This window comes from Pipistrellus kuhlii, unplaced genomic scaffold (assembly GCF_014108245.1).
Source record: "Pipistrellus kuhlii isolate mPipKuh1 unplaced genomic scaffold, mPipKuh1.p scaffold_m20_p_1, whole genome shotgun sequence".
In the NCBI taxonomy this organism is placed as follows: Eukaryota; Metazoa; Chordata; class Mammalia; order Chiroptera; family Vespertilionidae; genus Pipistrellus; species Pipistrellus kuhlii.
The window spans coordinates 29,926,498-29,947,774 of record NW_023425404.1 but is presented as its reverse complement, the minus strand read 5'-3'; the positions used below and the strand labels follow the sequence as shown (position 1 = coordinate 29,947,774).

At 32.5% G+C, this 21,277-nt stretch overlaps 1 protein-coding gene and 1 long non-coding RNA gene across 11 annotated transcripts in view; both read right to left on the bottom strand.

The window, feature by feature from the left end:
• Positions 1-21,277, bottom strand: part of SOS2 (SOS Ras/Rho guanine nucleotide exchange factor 2) — a 92,524-nt gene that overhangs the window by 6,694 nt on the left and 64,553 nt on the right. For 7 of the 10 annotated variants that reach the window (XM_045581008.1, XM_036437390.2, XM_036437392.2 and 4 more), the window contains 11 exons: positions 20,888-21,015; positions 19,793-20,448; positions 19,146-19,227; positions 17,278-17,400; positions 13,339-13,442; positions 11,315-11,537; positions 7,729-7,848; positions 7,418-7,580; positions 5,922-6,039; positions 4,770-4,942; positions 1,531-1,647 (listed from right to left, as the gene is read on the bottom strand). In XM_045581008.1, coding sequence (XP_045436964.1) covers positions 1,531-1,647; positions 4,770-4,942; positions 5,922-6,039; positions 7,418-7,580; positions 7,729-7,848; positions 11,315-11,537; positions 13,339-13,442; positions 17,278-17,400; positions 19,146-19,227; positions 19,793-20,448; positions 20,888-21,015 — 2,007 coding nt within the window. The remainder of the gene's footprint in view (positions 1-1,530; positions 1,648-4,769; positions 4,943-5,921; positions 6,040-7,417; positions 7,581-7,728; positions 7,849-11,314; positions 11,538-13,338; positions 13,443-17,277; positions 17,401-19,145; positions 19,228-19,792; positions 20,449-20,887; positions 21,016-21,277) is intronic. The other 3 variants (XM_036437400.2, XM_036437407.2, XM_036437414.2) reach the window with 3 other exon arrangements.
• On the bottom strand, positions 13,449-14,676 carry LOC118718649. Its single transcript, XR_004987864.2, has 3 exons — positions 14,466-14,676; positions 14,267-14,268; positions 13,449-14,168 (listed from the first exon to the last, which is right to left on the bottom strand). It is a non-coding gene; the product is annotated as an uncharacterized LOC118718649 (long non-coding RNA).

The window sequence follows — 21,277 nt, the reverse complement described above, 5'->3', positions numbered from 1 at the left end:
TTTTTTTTTTTAATAATATATTTTATTGATTTTTCACAGAGAGGAAGAGAGAGGGATCGACCAGCTGCTTCTTGCACACCCCCTACCGGGGATGTGCCCACAACCACGGTACATGCCCTTAACCGGAATCGAACCCGGGACCTTTCAGTCCGCAGACCGACGCTCTACCACTGAGCCAAACCGGTGCCGGAGAAACTTGTATAGTTTTATTAACCAATGCCATCCCAACAAATTCAATTTTTAAAAAAGAATTGGCTTGGGGTTTGATTGGCTTAATTTTAAGATGGACTTGAATATAAGTAAACCTCTTTTCATACTGCAGAAATAAAATTCTTAAAAATCTGTATGAATAACTTTTTGCTCTCAAAACACTTTTGCCTTCAAGTCATTGATATCAATTTTACAAACATTTTCTATGGCTATAATATATGCAACATATTATTAGTGCTTAAGAAAAAAAAAGAGAGAGACCTTGCTTTTTTCTTCCTAATAGTAAATGACCAACTTCTACAATGCCACTCTAGAGAAACTGCTATCATATCCCCCCGCATATCCACCTGCTCTCTTTAAAAAATTCTCATAGTGAAATAAAAACACATAAAACTCAGATTCAGATAACTTAAATTAAAATCTCAACTATATCAATATCTTAGCTATGAAGCTCTGGAAACGTTATTTAAACTCCTTTGACCCTCAGTTTTTATGCTGGTAAAGCAAGAGTAAGATGCATATCATACAACTGTTGTAGAAATGAGCTAACAAGAAGCTACAAGCGTACTGCTCAGCCCGAGTGTTTTTACTTCCTTTCACATCTTGCTTCACTTCTAGCAACCAAGAATTGGTCTTCCACTATTTCGACTGCCACTGTAAACCCAAGGAATAACTAGGAACTGTAGCACAAATTTTAACAAAAGAGGTGGGTTCTAATGACAACCACGGTGTTCTAATGGCAGGAGTCATGGCCAAGCCAGAAGAACCATGATACACCTGCTTACTTCTCCTCAGGCCTTCCCATCATTTCATGTTTCATCCAGCTACCTGTCATTCTAGGTTCTCATTTTCTCACAGCTTTCCCCCTTATATTAGGATGGATAAAAGTGAACAGATAAGTAAGTGGTACTAAGATAAATGATAAACCAGATTTTATCAGAAGGCTAACATTTCCCCCCACAATATGTAATTTTAGAAATAGTATGCTACTATAAAACAAAACATTTAAAAAATAGCTCTTTAAGCTCTGGCTGGGCGACTCAGTCAGTTGGAGCATGGTCCCATACCCCCAAAAACTTCATGCTCCATCCCCAGTTGGAGTATGTATGAAGGCAACTAACCTCTCTCTCTCTCTCTCTCTCTCCCCCCCCCTCTATTTTTCTAAAATCAATTAAAAAAACAACATATCCCCAGGTAAGAATTAAAAGAGACCCAGCTATTCAAGTAAATTATAATTTTAATGGAAATAGGTTGTTAAACGTTGAAGATAATATTGTTTAAAAAAATTTTCTTTTTTCCCCAAAATTGTAACGAACTTACAAATCGAGGTGGCTGTTTGCAGTTTCGGGGTTCAATTTCTAGTGATTTGTTGAACAAATAATCTGTAAACTCTTTTTCAGAAGCACTTCCCATAGGGTTAAGGTTTTCAAAGAACCGCTAGAATTAAACATCCATAAGTATATGTTTTAGATCTTATTAAAACATTTATTTTAGCAACAAATTAAGAAATAATGTCTAAAAGTCCACAAGGATTTCTGATCCCAATCTTTCTGCTTTCAAATAAAATTGTATAGAAGTTACATATTCTAGTCTTAAAGTTCTATTAGAAGATGAATAGATTTTCACTTATTGCCAAATAATGGCTTTATCCTTCAGTTAATATATCCCTACTCATTATAACAACAAAATTATCACCAATAAATTATCAAAAGTGTTTACAACAGAATTATAGTTACAATCCACAATGAAACTTAGACAATTAGAAAAAGAGAAAGCTAAATTGGACAATGGTTTATTCAAAAGCAATTTTGAGAATAATAATAATAATAAACAAGTTTATCTTGTAAAATAACCTTTTTCTTTATGAAATAATATATTATAAGCTTAAGTTTTAGAAAATTTATCAATAAATGATTTAGTAAAGTGCAAAAAGACAAACAGTAATCTCATTAACTAGATATTTCACTATAATGTTTCACTATTAAATAATTATTGTTTTAACTGTGTGTGAGTATTTATGGATACATAAATTACATTTGTTATGAAAGATTGGGATCATATCACAGTTATTTTTAACCTTTTAAAACTTTATTTTCCCCTTGTGGTTTACTTATTTTATAAAATACAAATATTAACTCTCTGTATAACTATATAAAATCTGTTTATCTATAGTATGTCATCAGATAGATGTTCCAAAAAATATTTCACCAATTTCCATATACGTAATTATCTATACAGGTGCTTTCTAATTCTTTCTATTACAATAATAATTATTGTTATTTTAAACTCCTTATGCATTCATTTTTCTGTACATTTTTTATTTCCTTAGAAACATTTCTTTGAAATAAATTACTGGATTTAGCTTTATTTTATTTTGAACTGGTGTAGTTAGAATTGTACAATATATATGACAAATATTGAGTTTTAGCTTTAGCAGTACACAAAATTAACAACAGAATTTCTAGTATGAAATACTTTGATTTTCAAGCATCCTGTCAATTTCAAGAAAATTATATTACATTGAAACAGGATAATTATGTTAAATCATATGAATCAATAGCAACTTAAAGACTTTTTTTTATAAAGTTATCAGAGGCTCAATGCACGAAATTTGTGCAAGGAGCTTGCACCCCTATCCCCTACTCCTCCCCCTCTGCCCCTCCCCCCTCCCCTGCTGCAGTTGACTCTGCTTGGGGGGCCCCCCCTCAACCCTCCCGAGGCTTCATCTGGGAGGATGTCCGGTCTGATTAACATATTTTGCTTTTATTATTATAGATAACAGCAGTGTTCTTGTTTTTTTCACTGTTTACTTTTTAATATAATTTAGCTTGGTTAATTATGGTTTGAAAAGTAAATAGCTACTTGATCTACATTTGAAAGTTACTTTGGCTCAATCATAAAGAAAGCATTCTCTGCATACCACACAACCTCATCTCTAAGAGAATGCTTTAAGAGATGGTAGGAAGTATATATAAGATCATATATGAATGCTAAAAGTACTATTTCAAGTATAACCAAAGTACAATTATTTCTGTGGGGAAAATATATTGTGAACTCTAATCTGGGTTTCAAGAACATATTTCCTTAGCCATGGGAAGTTCCACATCCAAGATGGTTGGCCTGATGATGAGAGAATGGAATGAAATAGTAGCTCATCACCGTTTTTTTCAGAGCAGGTATCTGGCTACATTTTCACAATGGTGTACTTTAGACTTTAAGTCATTCATCCTTAGGATTTTAGGGTACTTTGTTTTGAACTGAGAACAAAGAACAGTGACCATCTTGTAATTTAGGAGGGAAGAATGGTGGCCATTTTCATTCAATATGCCCAACCTGCAGACTACATCTGAAAGTTTAGCATAATTTTAATGTGAGATAAACTTATTCTGATAGTTATCTTATGTTCTGAATTTCAAATAAGTATAATGCAATAAAATTCATTTAACATAAATAGCCTATATAATAAAAGGGTAATATGCAAATAAACTGAACAACAGAACTGATCAATCAAAGTATAATATGCTAATGACATATAAGCCTGCTCAACTGCTTGCTATGACATGCACTGGCTACCAGGGGGTAGATGCTCTGACCAGTAGGTTAGCTTGCTGCTAGGGTCCGGCCAATTGGTACTGAACAAGATGGGCGGGACATGCCCTGGAGGCCTCTTGCAGTCCCTCCCCAATTGTGCGCTGGTGGAGTCCCTCAGCCTGGCCTGTGCCCTCTGGCAATCCGGGAACCCTCAGGGGATGTCGAAGAGCCAAGTTTCAGCCTGATCCTGCAAGCCACTCCCCTTGGGAGGATGCCAGACACAGGGCTCATGGCTGGCAAGCACTGCTGAGGCAGCAAGAGCCTCTCCTGATTGGGACTGACTGGGCATGAGCCGCAGCAGGCACAGTGGGGACAGGATGAGCGGGAGCAGCAGGTAGGAGCTGCAGGCGGCATTGGTCACCCAGAGGGACCCCACCCTTGCAGGAATTCATGCATTGGGCCTCTAGTAATATCATAATTTACTCTAATTTAGAAGGTATTCCACATCTTACAGTACCACAGAACCAATATTAGGAATTATTGCTGAAAATTAGACATCACTTGATAGAATGTTTAGAAAAATAATTTTTGCTTTGCATATACACATACCATTCTACGAGCACCTTTTTGTTTAAACCCAGTGTTCTTATGAAGATATTAATATTTATTAGTCTAAAATAAAATAGATACAACTTGGCGATAGTAATAACAGTGGATTTTCTTTTTTACTGCACAAACATCAGAAAGGTTCTTTCATTCCATTTTCTCATATATTTTTTGCAAGTGTTATTTGAACCAGTTACACAAAAAAGCAGTATTTTCAAGAGAAAACACCTAATTAACTTTAGATTGTTAGTGTAGAATATGTAATATTTGCCATTTCTATCTATTGATTAACTATTAACAAAAGTATATTATTTTGATAGAAAATATATAGCAAAATGCGTGGTTATGATATTTTTTAAGAGATGACAGGATTTAACATGTTCTCTTTTAAAGATAAGCAAAAAATATATATATATATTTACCCTCATTTCTGGTTCAATCCGTAAACAATAAGGTTGATTCTGATACTGCTGAATTTCTCCAGTAATTTCAGCCACTTTTCTTCTTTTACTGAAATTGATTAAATCTTTCCCTTTCTTTTTTAAAAAATCATTATTCCCTTCTTCAGTCTTCAGAATATTTGTTAAATATATTCCTAGTAAAAAAAATTGTATTTGAAGATAATTATAAAATTGGTTATTTAACCATTTGGGAAAACAACCTATTTAGAAAAGTTGAACGATATCCTAAAATCCATCAATTTTACTTCTAAATATTGATTAAGTCTGACAGATATAATAATTAATTCTACATTAAGAATTTAACATGGAAATAATTTAAAATAAAAAGAATACTAGGGTTTTGAAAAACTTTGTCATTTCTTAGACTAGTGACCTAAAATAAAAGGGATTTGTTCACAAAGTTTAAATTGTAGTGCTAAATCTATTCTAACCATTTTAATATTTAGTTATAATATCTAATGCCAATGATCTTAAATAATTACTGATCAAGAAATTAATTTTAAGCTAATTCTAATTAATAAGACTAGAGATTTATAAACAAATTTTGTTCCCAAATACCCATAATTTAAATAGAAAAAGAATTATTCCTCATTCTGGGACAGTAAGAAAATTTTCGGTTCCTTTTTCATGCATAATTATTGATTTATTTAAATTAGTAGCTCTCATCTGGGAGCAATTTTGTTCCCTACGGGATATTTGGGAGTGTCTGGAGACATTTTTGGTTGTCACAACAGTTGTATGTGCCAGTGTGTATGTGTGTACACTCATGCATGCTATGGTATGAATACTCAAAACTCATGTTGAAATCCTAATGCTGAATATGATGGTTTTAGGAGGTGGAGCCTTTCAGAGGTGCCTAAGTCATGAAGGTGGAGCTGTCATGAATGAGCTCTTATAGAAGAGACCCCAGAGAGCTCCTTACAACAGCTCTATGGGTAATTATCAGTCTTCATATTACAGGTAAGGAAATAAAGTCTCTTTATTAATATAGATAGTTAAAAAAGGTAGATGGCTCTCAGATATCAAATAAGGACAACTTCAAGGATGGTTTCTTTTGTATACAATACTAGTACACTTTCCCCCAAAATATAAGTACACATCTAAATAACTTACCAAAAAAAGGCACACAAGGTGGATTGATTGACTTAAGTTTTACTAAGTATTTTTTAAAGTGATCTTGACTTAATTCCACAGCTTCATCCAAAATTTTCCTTTTTCTTTCCTGCAAGGCCTTTCAAATATATAATTAAATGTAACTTATTTTTACAATTTAATAATATTTTATGAATGCAGGCAGAGCTCTTAACTTTATACATTTTTGTAAATATTTTAACAAATTATTTTTAAATTAAGAGATAAGTATTCCTTTTTGCACTTGCCTGAAATTTCTCTTCTGAAATCTATAAATATAAAACTTAAAAATCTAGTTTTTCCCCCTAATACAAATTAAAGGATTAAACAACAAAAAAATTCTTCCTCTTAACTAATTGATTTATAAAAACCATGCAATTCCTATCAAAAACCAAACTTTTTAAAAAATGAACTTAAGCTGATTCTTAAATTTACATAGAACAACAAAGGGTCAAAAGTAGTCACTCTTGAAAAAGAACGATTGGTGGGAATTTACAGGAGGCAACCAATTGATGTTTCTCTCTTTCTTCCTTCCTCTCTCTAAGCATGTCCTCAGGTGAGTATTAAAAAAAAAAGGGAAAGGAAAAAAAGAGAATAAGCATAAAATTCAGAATCAAAACGGTAGCTGGCTCTGAAGAGACTGAATTGGTAGAAGTTCTTAAATTAGATGCCATGTATAAAGGTGTTCTTTATATTTTTATTTTTTATACCTAATAAACATTTTTAGAAATATTGTTCTGTACACAATATTATAAGAAACTAAACCTGAACCTCTCAAACTAAATACACTATTTAAGAGTATTTCAAAATCAGAATAGAAATTAATTTATTAAAAGATTAATATTTGGTACTATCTGACTGTTAATATCTTTAATACATAAAAAGTTCATACAAATCAACAAAATGAAAACACCCAAATAGAAAAATACATACATGAAAACCATTTATCTTCCACTCCCCTCTAATCACAACCTCTGATAGAACCAATGTTAAGAAAAATATATGTATCCTTCCACACTATTCTCAATGCTCATATAACTTCACTTACATGTTTAATGTTTGTTCTGTTTTGTTACATCAAGATGAAATCATATTATACTCATATTAAGTTTTAGAAATGGTTCTCTCCATGTTATTATTTCTCTATCCAAAGATGATTAAAGTAATTTGTATATTTATATCTGAAATCCTTTGTCATTATTTAAAACTATCAATCAATGTGCTTTGAAAAAAATCCATTTGGAACTTTATTACGTTTTGATAAGTATATTAACTAAATAAACAAAGTCACAAGTCCCAGGTTCTTTCATGAATCCTAGGCTTACTAGTGTATATTGGTGTAATTTTCTAATATCCTGAAATCATTGCATCTAAGGGAATAAGACAGATTTACAACAAAAGATAGGTGGTAGAAGGAATCTCTTTATATTAATTTTACTTTCCCTCAAAATAATGAAATATTTAAGCCTAAAACTTACATCAAGGGTATGTTCTAGTCTGTATACTGATACTGAGTTTATTGCACTGACTATTTCCAATACACCATTGAAATTATTCAAATCTTGAAAAACTTGCAGAATTTCTATAATTCTACTTAGTACTGCCACCCGTTCCTCAAAATTTTCTGCTTCCACAATGCACCTAACAAAAAAAGAAAAAGAAAAAAATTCATGGTTTAGAAAGCAATTTCCTTACCTCATGTAAAAATATATTTTTAGCAAGGATTTTGGCTTATATATTAGTTAATATTATTATAATAAAGAATGAGACACAGTAAATAAAAACTTACTTTTCAAACCAGAGTGTAAGATTTGTAGTATGGCGAATCATTTTTAATAAATTCGGAGAATTTATTTCTTTATCTTCTTTGGTCCATACACTCCCTACCAGTTCAGAAGGTTGAACTTTCCTGTGGAACCAAAAATCAATGCAACTTAACCTACAAAGGATTATCAAAATTATTTAAAGTTCTAATACTTAATAAGAAAAACGCAATTAACCCAAAAGATAAGTAGACAAATATAAGAAGAGGTAATTCACAGAGGAATGGACCCGACTAGCCACAAATATAAATAAATACTTCTCTTACTCAGGGAAAAGAACATTATATCATAATGAAATCCCATTTTAGTCCTGTTAGATTAATGAAAGTCTGATACCAAATGGGCAAAAATGTGAAAAAATAAGAAATTTCCAATACCGATGTGCAAGTAAAAATTGATATAGTCACTTTATAAAGCAATTTACCTATGTCTCATAATACTGAAGATATACATACTAGATCATCCAGCAAATCTATGCATGTACTCTAGATACAATAGGTTATAAGAAAACATTTATAGAAATATTCAGTGAAGCATTGTTTGTGAGAGAGAAAAATCCCAAACAACCTAGAGGCCCATCATTAATTGACTGGATAAATTATGGAGTATTCTTACAATGGAATACCACACAGCAATTAAAATAAGCAAACTAGCCCAGGAGGTGTTGCTCAGAGGTTGAGCATCGAACCAGGAGCCAGGAGGTCATGGTTATATTCCTGATCAGGACACGTACCTGGGTAGGGGGCTCAATCCCCAGTAGGGGGCATACAAGAGGCAGCCAATCAACGATTTTCTCTCATCAGTGATTCTTCTCTCTCTCGTTCCCTCTCCCTTCCTCTCTCTGAAATTAATAAAAACATTTCTTTTAAAAAATAAATGATAAAAACAAACAACTAGAGCTATATTTCTTAACTTGAACAAGAGCCAGAAACAATTTAAATAAAAAATAAGTTGCAGAATGATAAAATGTTAAAATGTGAAACAAAGTTATATATTGTTAATGAATGTTTATATTGATATAAATTATAAAGATATAAACAGGAATAGTAAACACTAAATATAAGACAGTGGTATTACTTGGGAGAAAGAGGAGGAATGGGGTTGGGAAGAATTATACAAAGGATTTCAACTTTATTCATAATGCTTTTGGTGTTCATGAGTGCTTATTATATTGTTTTCTACAGTTTTTTGGAATAATTGAAATATTTAATAAAAATGTCAAACAAAAGAACTGATTAAATAATTATACATAGTGAGTAAGGATTAAATAATTTAAAAAATTGACCAGCACCCTGGCTGGTTGTGGCTCAGTTGGTTGAGCATTGTCCCATTCACTGGCTCGATTCATGGTCAGAGCATATGCTGGTGTTGTAGGCTCTATCCCCCAACAGGGGACAAGCAGGAGCAGCAGATAGATGCTTCTTTCCCTCTCCTTTCCTCTCTCTAAAATCAATAAAAACATCTTTTAAAATAAGTTTTCTTAAAGTGGTTCTATTATTTCACCAGAAATTTAGTTTAGTGTTAATGTCTTATGTATGTTACCCATCTTCCATAATACACATATCATCTAACAAAGGTATTCCTTGTTCTGAAAGCAAGTCCACACAGAGTTAGATGCTTTTTTCTTTCTATGTCTATTCGTGTAACAGTCACCATATGAAGAAAAACTTGATTCAGTACTGTTATCTCAAGTAACAATTCCTTCCATTCCTACCTATCACAAATCCCACATTATAAACAAAAACAACTTGTACTCCAAATTACTTAAAATATAACATGACACTTTGAGTCAGATGTTGACAACCTCCAACATGTGTGCTATCGATAAATTCCGAATAACACAGCCAAGGCAAAGCACAGGCCCAATGCTAAAGAAGGCAGAGTTTTATGTCTAGTGCTAATGAAGAATATGCCTTCCTAAATTCTCTATTAGCACTAAATTTTATATAATCTTATTTTTCTGTGTAATCCCTGTAAAGAAAAAATTGGCTGCTAACCAGGATAACTTCTTTTTATATATACAGTGTCCCTCCCAAAATGTATACACACTTTGAATAATTATAAAGGCAGTGTTTATTAAAACACATTTCATTTTCAAAATTGAGCTATCAGCTGTTAAAGTGTGTAGACATTTTTTGGGACACCCTGTATATGTATATTTTTAGTCCTCACTCCAGGACATGCTTATAGGGAGAAAGGAAGAGAAAGGAAGAGAGAGAGAGAGAGAGAGAGGGAGGGAGGGAGGGAGGGAGGTATCATTTGAATCAGCAACATTTTGGTACACAGGACAAAGAACTACAACTAAGCCACTCCAGATAAAGAGTGATGGCAAGAACATTATATATAAAAAAGGTGATGGAATACATATTAAAATAAATAGCCGAGCACATTTCTAGTGATCCTTACAAATGAAAGAAAATCACATTTCTAGTGATCCTTACAAATGAAAGAAATGGTTTGGAAGGATTTAAAAAAAAATAATAATTTCATTGATTTCAGAGACAAAGAGAGAGGGAGAGTTGGAATTATCAATGATGAGAATCAGCGATTAGCTGCGCCCCGCACATCCGCTGCTGGGGATCCAGCCTGCAACCCAGGCACGTGCCCTGGTCATGACCTCTTGGTTCATAGGTCAATGCTTAATCACTGAGCCATACTGGCCAGGCTGGAAGTTTTAACTATGGCTCATCATTGTACTACTACAGAAATAACTTTTCTTTAAAGTTAATATTTACTTCAAAAAGCTAAAGTTATTTGAGATGCCTTAAAAGAAGTTAAGAAATCTTTATTCCTCCAACAATTCTGTTATTCATTTGCCTAACAAACCTAACTCTGCCAAGCTCCCAAGTAAAATTCTGATTATGTAAAATATGAAAAAAAGAAAAGCAAAAAGAATAAAGCTTGTCTCACTAAATATTCAATCTACTTAGCTGCCAGAGCCTAGCATCTATACTGACTGATTTAGCTGAAACAATTCAATAAAGCAATCTGAGAGAAGTAGTATCAGGAGCAGGAGCTCAGTGACTACTTTGAAAGTGGCTGCTATTCTATTGTATTAGTATTCTCTCTGCCACTGCTCTTGGGAAGGATTGCTAAATATCAAATCTGGGCCTAAATAGCAATACATTTTAAGACTTTAACCAGCCGAACAGACTGAAGTTAAAAACTATGCTATACCCGAAGCCAGTTGGCCTGCAGACCATAAGGTCCCAAGGTTCAATTCCGTACCTTGGTTGCAAGCTCCTCCCCAACCCGGACCCTGGTCAAAGTGCATGCAGGAGGCAACCAATTGATGTGTTTTCCCTCACATCCATGTTTCTCTCTGTCTTCCCCTCTCTCTTCCATTCTCTCTGAAAATTAATGGAAAAATATCCTCAAGTGAGGATTAAAACAAATAAACAAACAAAAAAACTGTGCTATAAACTTTCCATCATGACCAAAAGAATACACTGAGGTATTTTTAAACACCCATGACTAATTTGCTAAATGTTCCGAAAACAGGTATGTTCAAGGTTCTTGAAAACAGAGCAGCATATTATTGATAATGTCTACCTGTAGAGATCAGATTCCAAAAGTGTCAGCTGACGTGCAATTTCTATTGGATGAAGTGTCATGAGATCAAATGTTTCAAACTGTCCTGGTCTGCTGATATGCCATTCAATTGGAGGAGGTGGATTTTCAAAGGTAATATTATGGCTTATTCCATTTGCCTGAGCTTGTTTCTTCCTCTTGATGATCTTAGCAATTGACTCTACCCATTTCTTCATAGCTTTCCCTAGATAAAGGTACAAAACAAAAATGCTTTTTATTTGATAGATAACATAAACCTTTACATAATGTTTAACATTTACCTAGCTTCAACAAGAACCAACTCAATGGTGTCCTTTTGTTTCATCTAACCCCAATCATGTCCTCCCTTCTATCCCTGTTATTTAAAAACAAATCAAATATTTAAGTATACATTTATTCAAAAGTTAAAGATTTTAAAAAATAATACCATGATCACATATAAAAAACAATAACTTCTTAATATTATCAAATATTAGTGTTCAGTCTGGCTGGCGTTGCTCAGTGGTTGAGCATCAACCTATGAACCAGGAAATTAAAGTTCAATTCCCTGTCAGGACACATGCCCAAGCTGAGGGCTCAATCCAATGATTGAGGCAGCCAATCAATGATTCTTTCTCATCATTGATGTTTTTATTATATCTTCCTTTCCCTCTCCCTTCCTCTCTGAAATCAATAAAAGTATATTAAAAAGTATTAGTGTTCAAATTTCCCTGACTGTCACATACATGTTTTCTTATAGTTGGTTTGAAATAGGATTTGAATGAGATCTATACATTGCACTGAGTTAGTATGTCTCAAGTCTCTTTTAATCTCTCATTTTGCTTGTAATTTATTTTTTGCTCTGTGTTTCCCCAAGTCTGAATTTTGCCAGTTCCATCCCTGTGGTATCACTGCCATGTTTTGCTGTCCTTGTATTTTCTGAAAATCAAATACATAAAGACCTGATTTGATTCAGGGTCAATTTTTGACACAAATAATTGCTAGTATATTTTTAACAGGAGGCATAGCATATCCAGTTACTTCTCTTTTTGTGATGTTACTAGGAATTGAGAAATGGTAATCTAATTCTATCAGCCTTCTTCACTTACTAGTTATAATACTTCTATAAAAAGAAACTTTCACAAATCAACTATTTGGTTATCCTGAGGTATGTGTATAGAAAAGGCCTTTAAATATTAACTATAGACATTAATATAAAATTTACTTGTATGTATTATAAAAGCTTCTTACATTACATACAATCTAGTGTCTCCATTGCAATATAATTTAAACTAATTTAGTACTATAAATAATTTTAAAGTACGCCTGAAAATTTTATCTTGAACATCTCAAAATTTAAACTAAGAAATCATATCCTCTATTTTAAGTAAAATTTCCCTTAAAAAATAAGTAAGTGAAATAAGCTAGGTTTAGATATAGTATTCTTAATTAACACATTATACTATCAGATAAAATATAAATGTCCTTGATTCAATAACATACATTTAATGACAAATACATCTGTTTAAATGTTCATGGCCTAGAATTTCATTTCATGGGCTGTGTTCTGCTACTTCAGGTAGGAAACTCCTACCCTACAGGTGCCAAAACACACTAAAAACTTTTCCAAGGGGAAGTAAACATTATTTAAAAAGTTCTTAACTTTTCAAAACTAAAGAATAAAACTAAAGAGACTAAAGAAATAGATAAAATTATACAAAAATATAATTAGTTTAAGGAATGGCAACCTTGACGTGAGATAAAAATAAATGGCTTAAATTTATTAAAGAGGACTTTTGACTTCTTTAAAAGAAAGATTCTACTAAAAAATTTGAAAAAGCAAGGTTCTAAGACTTCAGGTGATTCTAAATATATACAAGCTCCTTGGAATCTTTAAATATCATTCCAAATCTTATTTCGGTTTTTAAAAAATAAAAACTAGTTTAGCTTTTAAATTAAAAGTCACACAAATTTCAAAATAAACTCATGTGTGACATAAGATTCAATCAAACCTTTAAATAATATACCTCTTACACTTGAAATGAAGGATTCTAGTCTTTCAAGCAACTCCAAATCTCTTTCAAAGTCATAAAAATGGTGTTCAACCCAGTGCCGAAATACATTTAAGATCCTGATAAAATGGGGAAACAAACAAACAAACACATTTTAATAAAACCTAAGCATTAAATTATACTTCTTTTACCTCTCTATTGCCATGGTGATAACTTTACATACAAAGGCCATAACATTCAGAGTCTAATTTGTATTTAATTAATAACTTAAGTGCTTCAACAATATGAAGACAGATCTCAGACTGTTCATTATTTTAAAATTACACTTTTTAAAAATTTTACAAGCATAAAATATGGTTCTTATAATGGTTCCTTAATTACAGATTACTCTTCAGCAAAAGTACCTTTTCTTTTATTCATACATACAAAATCATTCTCTATACTATACAAAGCTATTTTAAATGCTTATATTAAAAAGGATTTTTATTATATAAATTTTTATATATTTTCCACATAAGATGGAAAATAAACTACGATTTTGTATATTTGGTTAAAATTTCTATGTAATTTACAGATATGTCCACATTCTTTTTTTTTCAAAAGAAAAAATATTTCTGACAGAGCTATTTTGTTTTGCAGTATCATAAAAATATTATTTATGACTGTCCAATTAGAGATTTAATCAATCTAGACAAATATAAGATTCTACTGAGACTTAAGAGATACAGTAAATTAATTAGATTAGCATTTTTTCTTCAATATTTCAGTGGGTGACTATTCCTATATTTTTATTCAATTATTAGTGACATTAGTTATAGGTCTTAGGTGTACAATTTTATAAGATACTAGTGGCCCTGCGCACGAATCCCTGTGCCAGTAAGCTTGCCAGTAGCTCACTGTCGCCCTCCAGTAGCTCTCTGCCCGCTGCGCCACCCTCCTTAACTCCTCCCCCACTCCCTCTTCTCCCTCATAGCTTGCTGCCCTGCCCCTTCCTATAGCTCTCTACCACCCGCTTGCAGCTCGCTGCCCCAACCTCCTGCTGATGTGTGATCCAGTCAGTTATGTGGTCGGTCATTATGCAGTTGGTAGTTACGCTTCCAGCGTAATGACCATGTGCATATTTATCTTTATTATATAGGAACACCTGTTAATTGTATTGTGTTCACCACCCCAAGTCAAGTCTCCTTCCATCACCATTTATCCTTCTGTTGCGCTCTTTTACCTCCCCCATCCCATTTTCCCTCTGGTAATCATCATACTGTTGTCAGTTTATGAGGATGGGTTTTGTTGTTTTTTTCTTAATTTCTTCATCTTTTTCATCCCGCCCACCTATTCCCTCCCCTCTGACAGCTGAGTCTGTTTCTATTTTGTTCTTTAGATTCCACATATAAATGAAATCATATGGTATCTGTCTTCCTGACTGGCTAATTTCACTTAGCGTAATACTCTCCAGGTTCATTCATGCTGTCACAAAGGGTAAGATTTGCTTCTTTTATATGGAAAAGCAGTACATTCCATTGTATAAATGTTCCACAGATTTTTTTTTATCCACTCATCTACTAATGCATACTTTGGCGGCTTCCAAATTTTGGTTACTATAAATAGCACTGCAGTGAACATAGGGGTGCATATATTCTTTCAAATTAGTATTTCAGGTTTCTTTGGATATATTCCCAAAAGTGGAATCACTGGGTCATAAGACAGTTCCATTTTTAATTTTGTGAAGAAACTCCACACTGCTTTTCACAGTGGCTGCACCAATCTGCATTCCCCCACCAAAAGAACACGAGGGTTCCCTTTTCTCCTCATCCTTCCCAACATTTGTTGTTCATTTCTAGGTTAGCTTTCTTCCTTTCTAACTGACAGACAATAACTTTTCTCCCAGGCTAAGAAAACTCTTTAAATTCTCAATCACTATCATGCTATCTGATCAAAATAACCTTAGTTTCTGTATGCCTGGTTAGTTCTGTGTTTAGAAAATATTTCAAGATATCACAAAACTGTTAGTTTCTAGTTTGCACAGGGTTAATTAAATAACTATTTCCATTTCCTCTCCTTCCTAGTTTCTACAGTATCGAATGTAATTTCAAAATTATCATGTAAGAGAAAAAAAATCTCATAATTAGATTTCATCAAAATGAAAAACTTCTGCTCATCAAAATATATTATTAAGAAAAGTGATATGTAAGCCCAGATTGAGAGAAGAATTTATAAACATTTATTTGACAAGACTAGAATCTAACCCTATTCAATAACTATAACAACTCAATAGTAAAAAAATAACTCAAAAAATAGGCAAATTTTAATAGATTCTTCACAAAATAAGTATGAATAACCAGTAAGAGACAATATAAAGTTTTCAACATCATTAGTCATCAAATTAAAACCACAGAGAAGTACCACTATACCCCCTCAGTGTGGAAAGGTATAAAGGTAATCATCATTAAATGCTAATGAGTATTTGAAGCAACTGGAACTCTAACACATTGCTAGTAAGAGTGTAATACAGTATAATCACTTTGAGAAAAATCTGGCAGTTTATTTTAAAATTAAACAAACACCTACCCTACAACTCACCATTCCACTCTGAATTATTAACCCAAGATACTATACGAAAAAGTATATTCACAAAAAACTTAAAAAATAGAAGTTCATAGAAGCTTTTTTCATAACAATAAAAAACGAAAATAACCAGGTGTTCTTCAGTAGGAAAATTAACAAACTGTGGTATCTATACATATATAAAGGCTAAATGTCTGACTGTCCACCTGTCCGACCAGCCAGTACATATGATGCGCACTGGCAATTAAAAAATAAACATTGACTTGCGCATGCACAAGATCTCACTGGCACCAATTGCATGCATGTGTTTTTATCTGTCATTGTTGATCGTGAATTTGGTTGTTTTTTTTGGCATTCTGAAGCTTAAAGAAAGCAACATCCTTGACAGAATATGTCTGAAGACCAACTACTGGCACAATTAATTTCCTTTCAATGTGCACAGATCCATGCACCAGGCCACTAGTATAAATATAATAGAATACCACATCAGCAATAAAATAGAACATACTACTGATACAAGCAACAACATGCAGTGAAAGAAGTTAGATACAAAAGAGTATATAAGAATCCATTTATATAAAATTCTAAAATAGGTAAAATTAATCTATGTTGTAAGATAAATACTGCTCTAGGCAATCAGAACAAAAGCCGATTAGAATGGGCATAAAGGGACTTTCTGGGGTGATGATAACATTTTATATCTTGAAAGGAATTTGGATTATAGAAATGTATGTATTTGTTAAAAGTCAACCAAAGTGTATTGTATACAGAGTTTAGAAAAAAAGAATAAATAAATGCCATTAATGATATACAAGTGGAAATGTTTAAAGAAAAGTGTACTTTAAATTACAACTCCCAATTAGATGATTAATGGACCAATAGAATGATAAATTAATGTATGATAAAATCAGTATAGCAAAACATTAAGCTTAAAGTTATTAGATATTCATAATGAGACATGAAGAAAAAAAGATGTGTGTGTGAGGGAGGAGTTGACAATAGGCAAACTCATATGCAATTTTATAAGTTTTACTTAATAGGTATCCTGGTCTGTAAGAATATCACCTGCCAGATATCTGATGCAAATAACATCTATTTTTTCCCATTTTTTATAAGGTATTATATATGTACATAACTTACCATTGCCCCTCCCACCCCACTTCCATACATGCCCTCGCCCTCCAGCGCTTTGCGTCCTTTGGTTATGCTTATATGCATCTATTTTAATAATTAAAATTCTTCAGGGTATTTAAGAATAACTTCATAAAGAAAGAATTTAACTGCTATGAGGTTAACAACAATGCCTATACCTGAATTAAGAGATAAGACTTTTGTGCTAACTATATACTGAAAATCGAACGGCACATTAAAGATATAATATACACGCCAAACCTAAGTTGCACTGGTTGGACGTATTCCTTGCGAAACCTTTTCAGGTCTACACTAATTGGTTGTTCGCCTTTCTCAGCTGCCAATTTATCTGCTTCAGTAGGTTCTGGCTCTGGAATTTCAAATCTAAGAAGAAAAGCAAAATGAGAGAAATTTTTCCATGTTTATACAAAAGTGAAAATAATTTCAAACACAGCAGTAAGAATATTTTAACTAAGCCAAAACCGGTTTGGCTCAGTGGTAGAGCGTCAGTCTGCGGACTGAAAGGTCCCACGTTCCATTCCGGTCAGGGGCATGTATGTTGGTTGCGGGCACATCCCCAGTAGGGGGTGTGCAAGAGGCAGCTGGTCGATGTTTCTCTCTCATTGACGTTTCTACCTCTCTATCTTTCTCCCTTCCTCTCTGTAAAAAATCAATAAAATATATTTTTTTAAAAAAAGAATATTTTAACTAAGCAATATTGTTTTCTACTATTTATGTGAAAAGTATAATTACTGATAAATTTTCCTTAAAGCATTACATACTACAAAAAATTGCCCTTTGACTATACAGTACTAAGGTTTTATAGTCTTACTTCTATAAAAAAAAGTTTAGTAACTAATATTTATCAACATAGAAAAGATCAATGGAAAATACTCAAGAAAAAAATCTGTAAGGAGTATAATTTCTTTACTATCTATAATATTTAGTTTTTAAATGCAAGTAAACTTTCCTTAAATAAATGAATATAAATCCAAAGAGAGGGTCCAAACTGAATTTTAAACAGTAAAGAACATACCTAAGTGGATAAAGTAAAAAGCGAAGTTAAAAAAAAACACACACCAAAAACTGCCCATAAGAAATATAGCTAAAATATGTCTAACATGCATGCTTTCCTAATTTTGGACATGAAAATACAACCAAGTAAATGTTCCCAGCTCATTATAGTGACTCAGTCTGGTAAACTTTGTTTCATTGAAAAACATGATAGATGTCAAGATAAAATTCTGGCATTAAGTTTTTAAATGTGAAACAAAAATTATTTTGGAGTCCAGATGCTACAATTAACCTTTAAAGCATTTTAAATGCTACATTTAACCTTTAAAGCATTTAAACTAAACTCAGTAAAACATAAAAAGTCAATCTAAAACTTACTTTTAAAAATTAATCACAATAAGAAAATATTAATTTTAGGTCTAATAATGATATAGATTATGTTTTTAATAAGAGTATAATACTTATCTTTTAGAAATACAACTGAAAATATTTACAGGTGAAATACACTTCTAGAATATACTGCAAAGACAGTTACCCCTTGGTATCCCCAGGGGGTTGTTTTGTTGCTGGCGTCCCTTAGCCCTCCATATCCTCAGATATGGAGACGGATAAGAGTAGTGAACCCATGGAAACAGAGACTATAATCCTGGGATTAGGATGGTGAAATGGTAGAAAAATAGGGCACAAATGAGTTGATAATTACTGCAGTTGGACGACTGATACATGAGCTTATTATATTTTCCTATTTACTCTTGTACACATTTTGAAATACTTCGAAACAAAAAGCTTTTTTAAAAGTAAAAAAGTCTCTTTTAAGAAAAAAATTGTTTTATTGTACAGAAAACAATTTAATTAAGATACATAGTATTTTTATCCTCTAAAATGGTTCTTTCTGACTACCACTATAAACTTTGCTAAGCTCTGAAAAGACCTCTATTATAAACAAGGATTTCAGTTTAAGCACACTGTTTAAGTGAACAGAAAACTGCTAATTTTATGCCAAATTACATTTAAAAACCACTTGAGTAGATACTAGGCACTCAGCATTTTACAAGATAAAAAACAGTTCTGTTTTTACAAAATGCAAATATAAGTGAAATAAAAAATTTTCTTACCGTTCAATCAGTAAGCTTAGCAATTCCTGTGGTTTACAAAATGAACGATATGTAGTAAGAAAAGTACGAACAAAATTGGGATCTGAAAAAATAGAACATAAAACAGGTTGCATATTCAATTTATTCAGCATATTTTGGAGGCCTTACTTCCTTTTTCCTTTTATCCTGGCTTTTCCAACTGTGGCTCTTTCTGCCAATCACAGTATTTCTTGAGAAATGAGGACTGTTTTCATATTCAAGATTTATGGATATACAATTTTTATGAATATTTATCAGTGAAGTTAATAATATTGTATTTTAGAGACATTTAGCTACTTTTTCTTTTTGATTCTGCAGTATTCTTTTCATATTTTAGAGGCATTTTTTTTTTTTCAGGCCTCAAGCCTTTTGAACATTTTTGAAAAGCTTTTAGCTCCAGTGGTCAGCAAACTTATTAGCCAAATATCAATAGTACGACGATTGAAATTTCTTTTGAAAGCCAAATTTTTTAAACTTCTTCTAACGCCACTTCTTCAAAACAGACTCACCCAGGCCATGGTATTTTGTGGAAGAGCCACACTAAAGGGGCCAAAGAGTCCCATGTGGCTTGCAAGCTGCAGTTTGCTGACCACGAAGCAAGACAATCACTTGTAATGAGTTTCACATACCTGCATACATATGATATGTCAATCTTTCAATTAACTTCACCACTGTTCCTCCTTTAATAATGGGGATTCCACTTCTACTTTGCAAGTTGTCTTCAAAAACAATGTTTTCCTCAGAGTCTTTTACCACAAAACGATAAACTTCAGGACTTGGTAATCTCAGTGGTTGCTCATTTTCTTCTTTCAATAATACTGAATCTAGCATTCGATCTAGAGTACTACGATAATGAAGAGAAATAAGTGCTGCCATCCAATTATTTTTCTCTTCAGCAGATTTAGCAGCAAATATTATGCTGTTTTCATCTTTCGATAGTAATTCAAAAGCATGTTTGTATTCACAAGTATCTTCTTTATCACATATTTGTATTTTTCTCATGACAAATTTTTCTTTTAATCTATATTCTGCACTACTGTAACCTGGAAGGCGTGACTGGCTATGATTGGGTTTGCAGCTAATCATTAAGCCATCAAAAAGAAAAATATGCCTTTCATGTTTAGCACCAATTCTTGTCAATGGACCTTCCATAATGAATTCATTACAACACTGTCCAATATCTTTGCCTTCCCATCCATCTATGTTTTTCTGAATTTCATTCATTTTTTTAATAGCCAGGTGCTTGCTTCTTAATTGACGATTGTAAAAAGGGAAAACAGGATCCCTAAAAAAAATACAAAGACAAAGATAGCTTATTTAATGACTAAGCAACCATAATTGCTTTAAGTAAGCATAAACTACCTCAAATCAAGTGACAAAAATATTAAATAATCAAACACAGCATTATTTTCTTCTACTAACTTTGCCACTACAAGCCTCAGTTTCATATTGTGCAAGAGAAGTACCAGAGACTCAATATTTCATTCCAATTGCCATACGACTTAAAATTAAATAATCCTATTTCTTATATATAAATTACACAAAACTTATCAACTATATCTTTTAAATTTTTTTACAAATCTTAACAATAATACAATGCCAATTTAAAAAGACTAGAAGACCAAAATAAAAACGTAAAACCAAAGCATAATTTTCAAGAATACAACTATCAGATGTAAGTGGGATATGCAGAAGCATTCATATTTTCAACAGCTTGGAATTACCCAGGTCGGCGTCGAGGTGAATACTGCTTGTAAATTCGGTCCATACTACCTTGGAGGTTCATAAGAGCAGTAATCGCTTGGTTCAAACATTCTCTATCTTCTTGTTCTTCACTACAAGCTTTCAATTGCTAGGAAGACCCAAAAAGAAAACTTAAACCTACATTGTTCAATTGTTTCCCTTTCTCATAATTAGAGGAAGCAGCAATATTATAACTCTAAATGAAGTTTAAATGCACTTACTAAAAACCACTATGATTTTATATAATCATGTATACTTCAAATCAGTCCTCTTTCTACATATGTGTATACAATACAAATATATAAAGTCATGTTAACAAAGCAATAAGGAATAAAATAAAATAAATTTGGACATTTTCTAGATATTTAAAA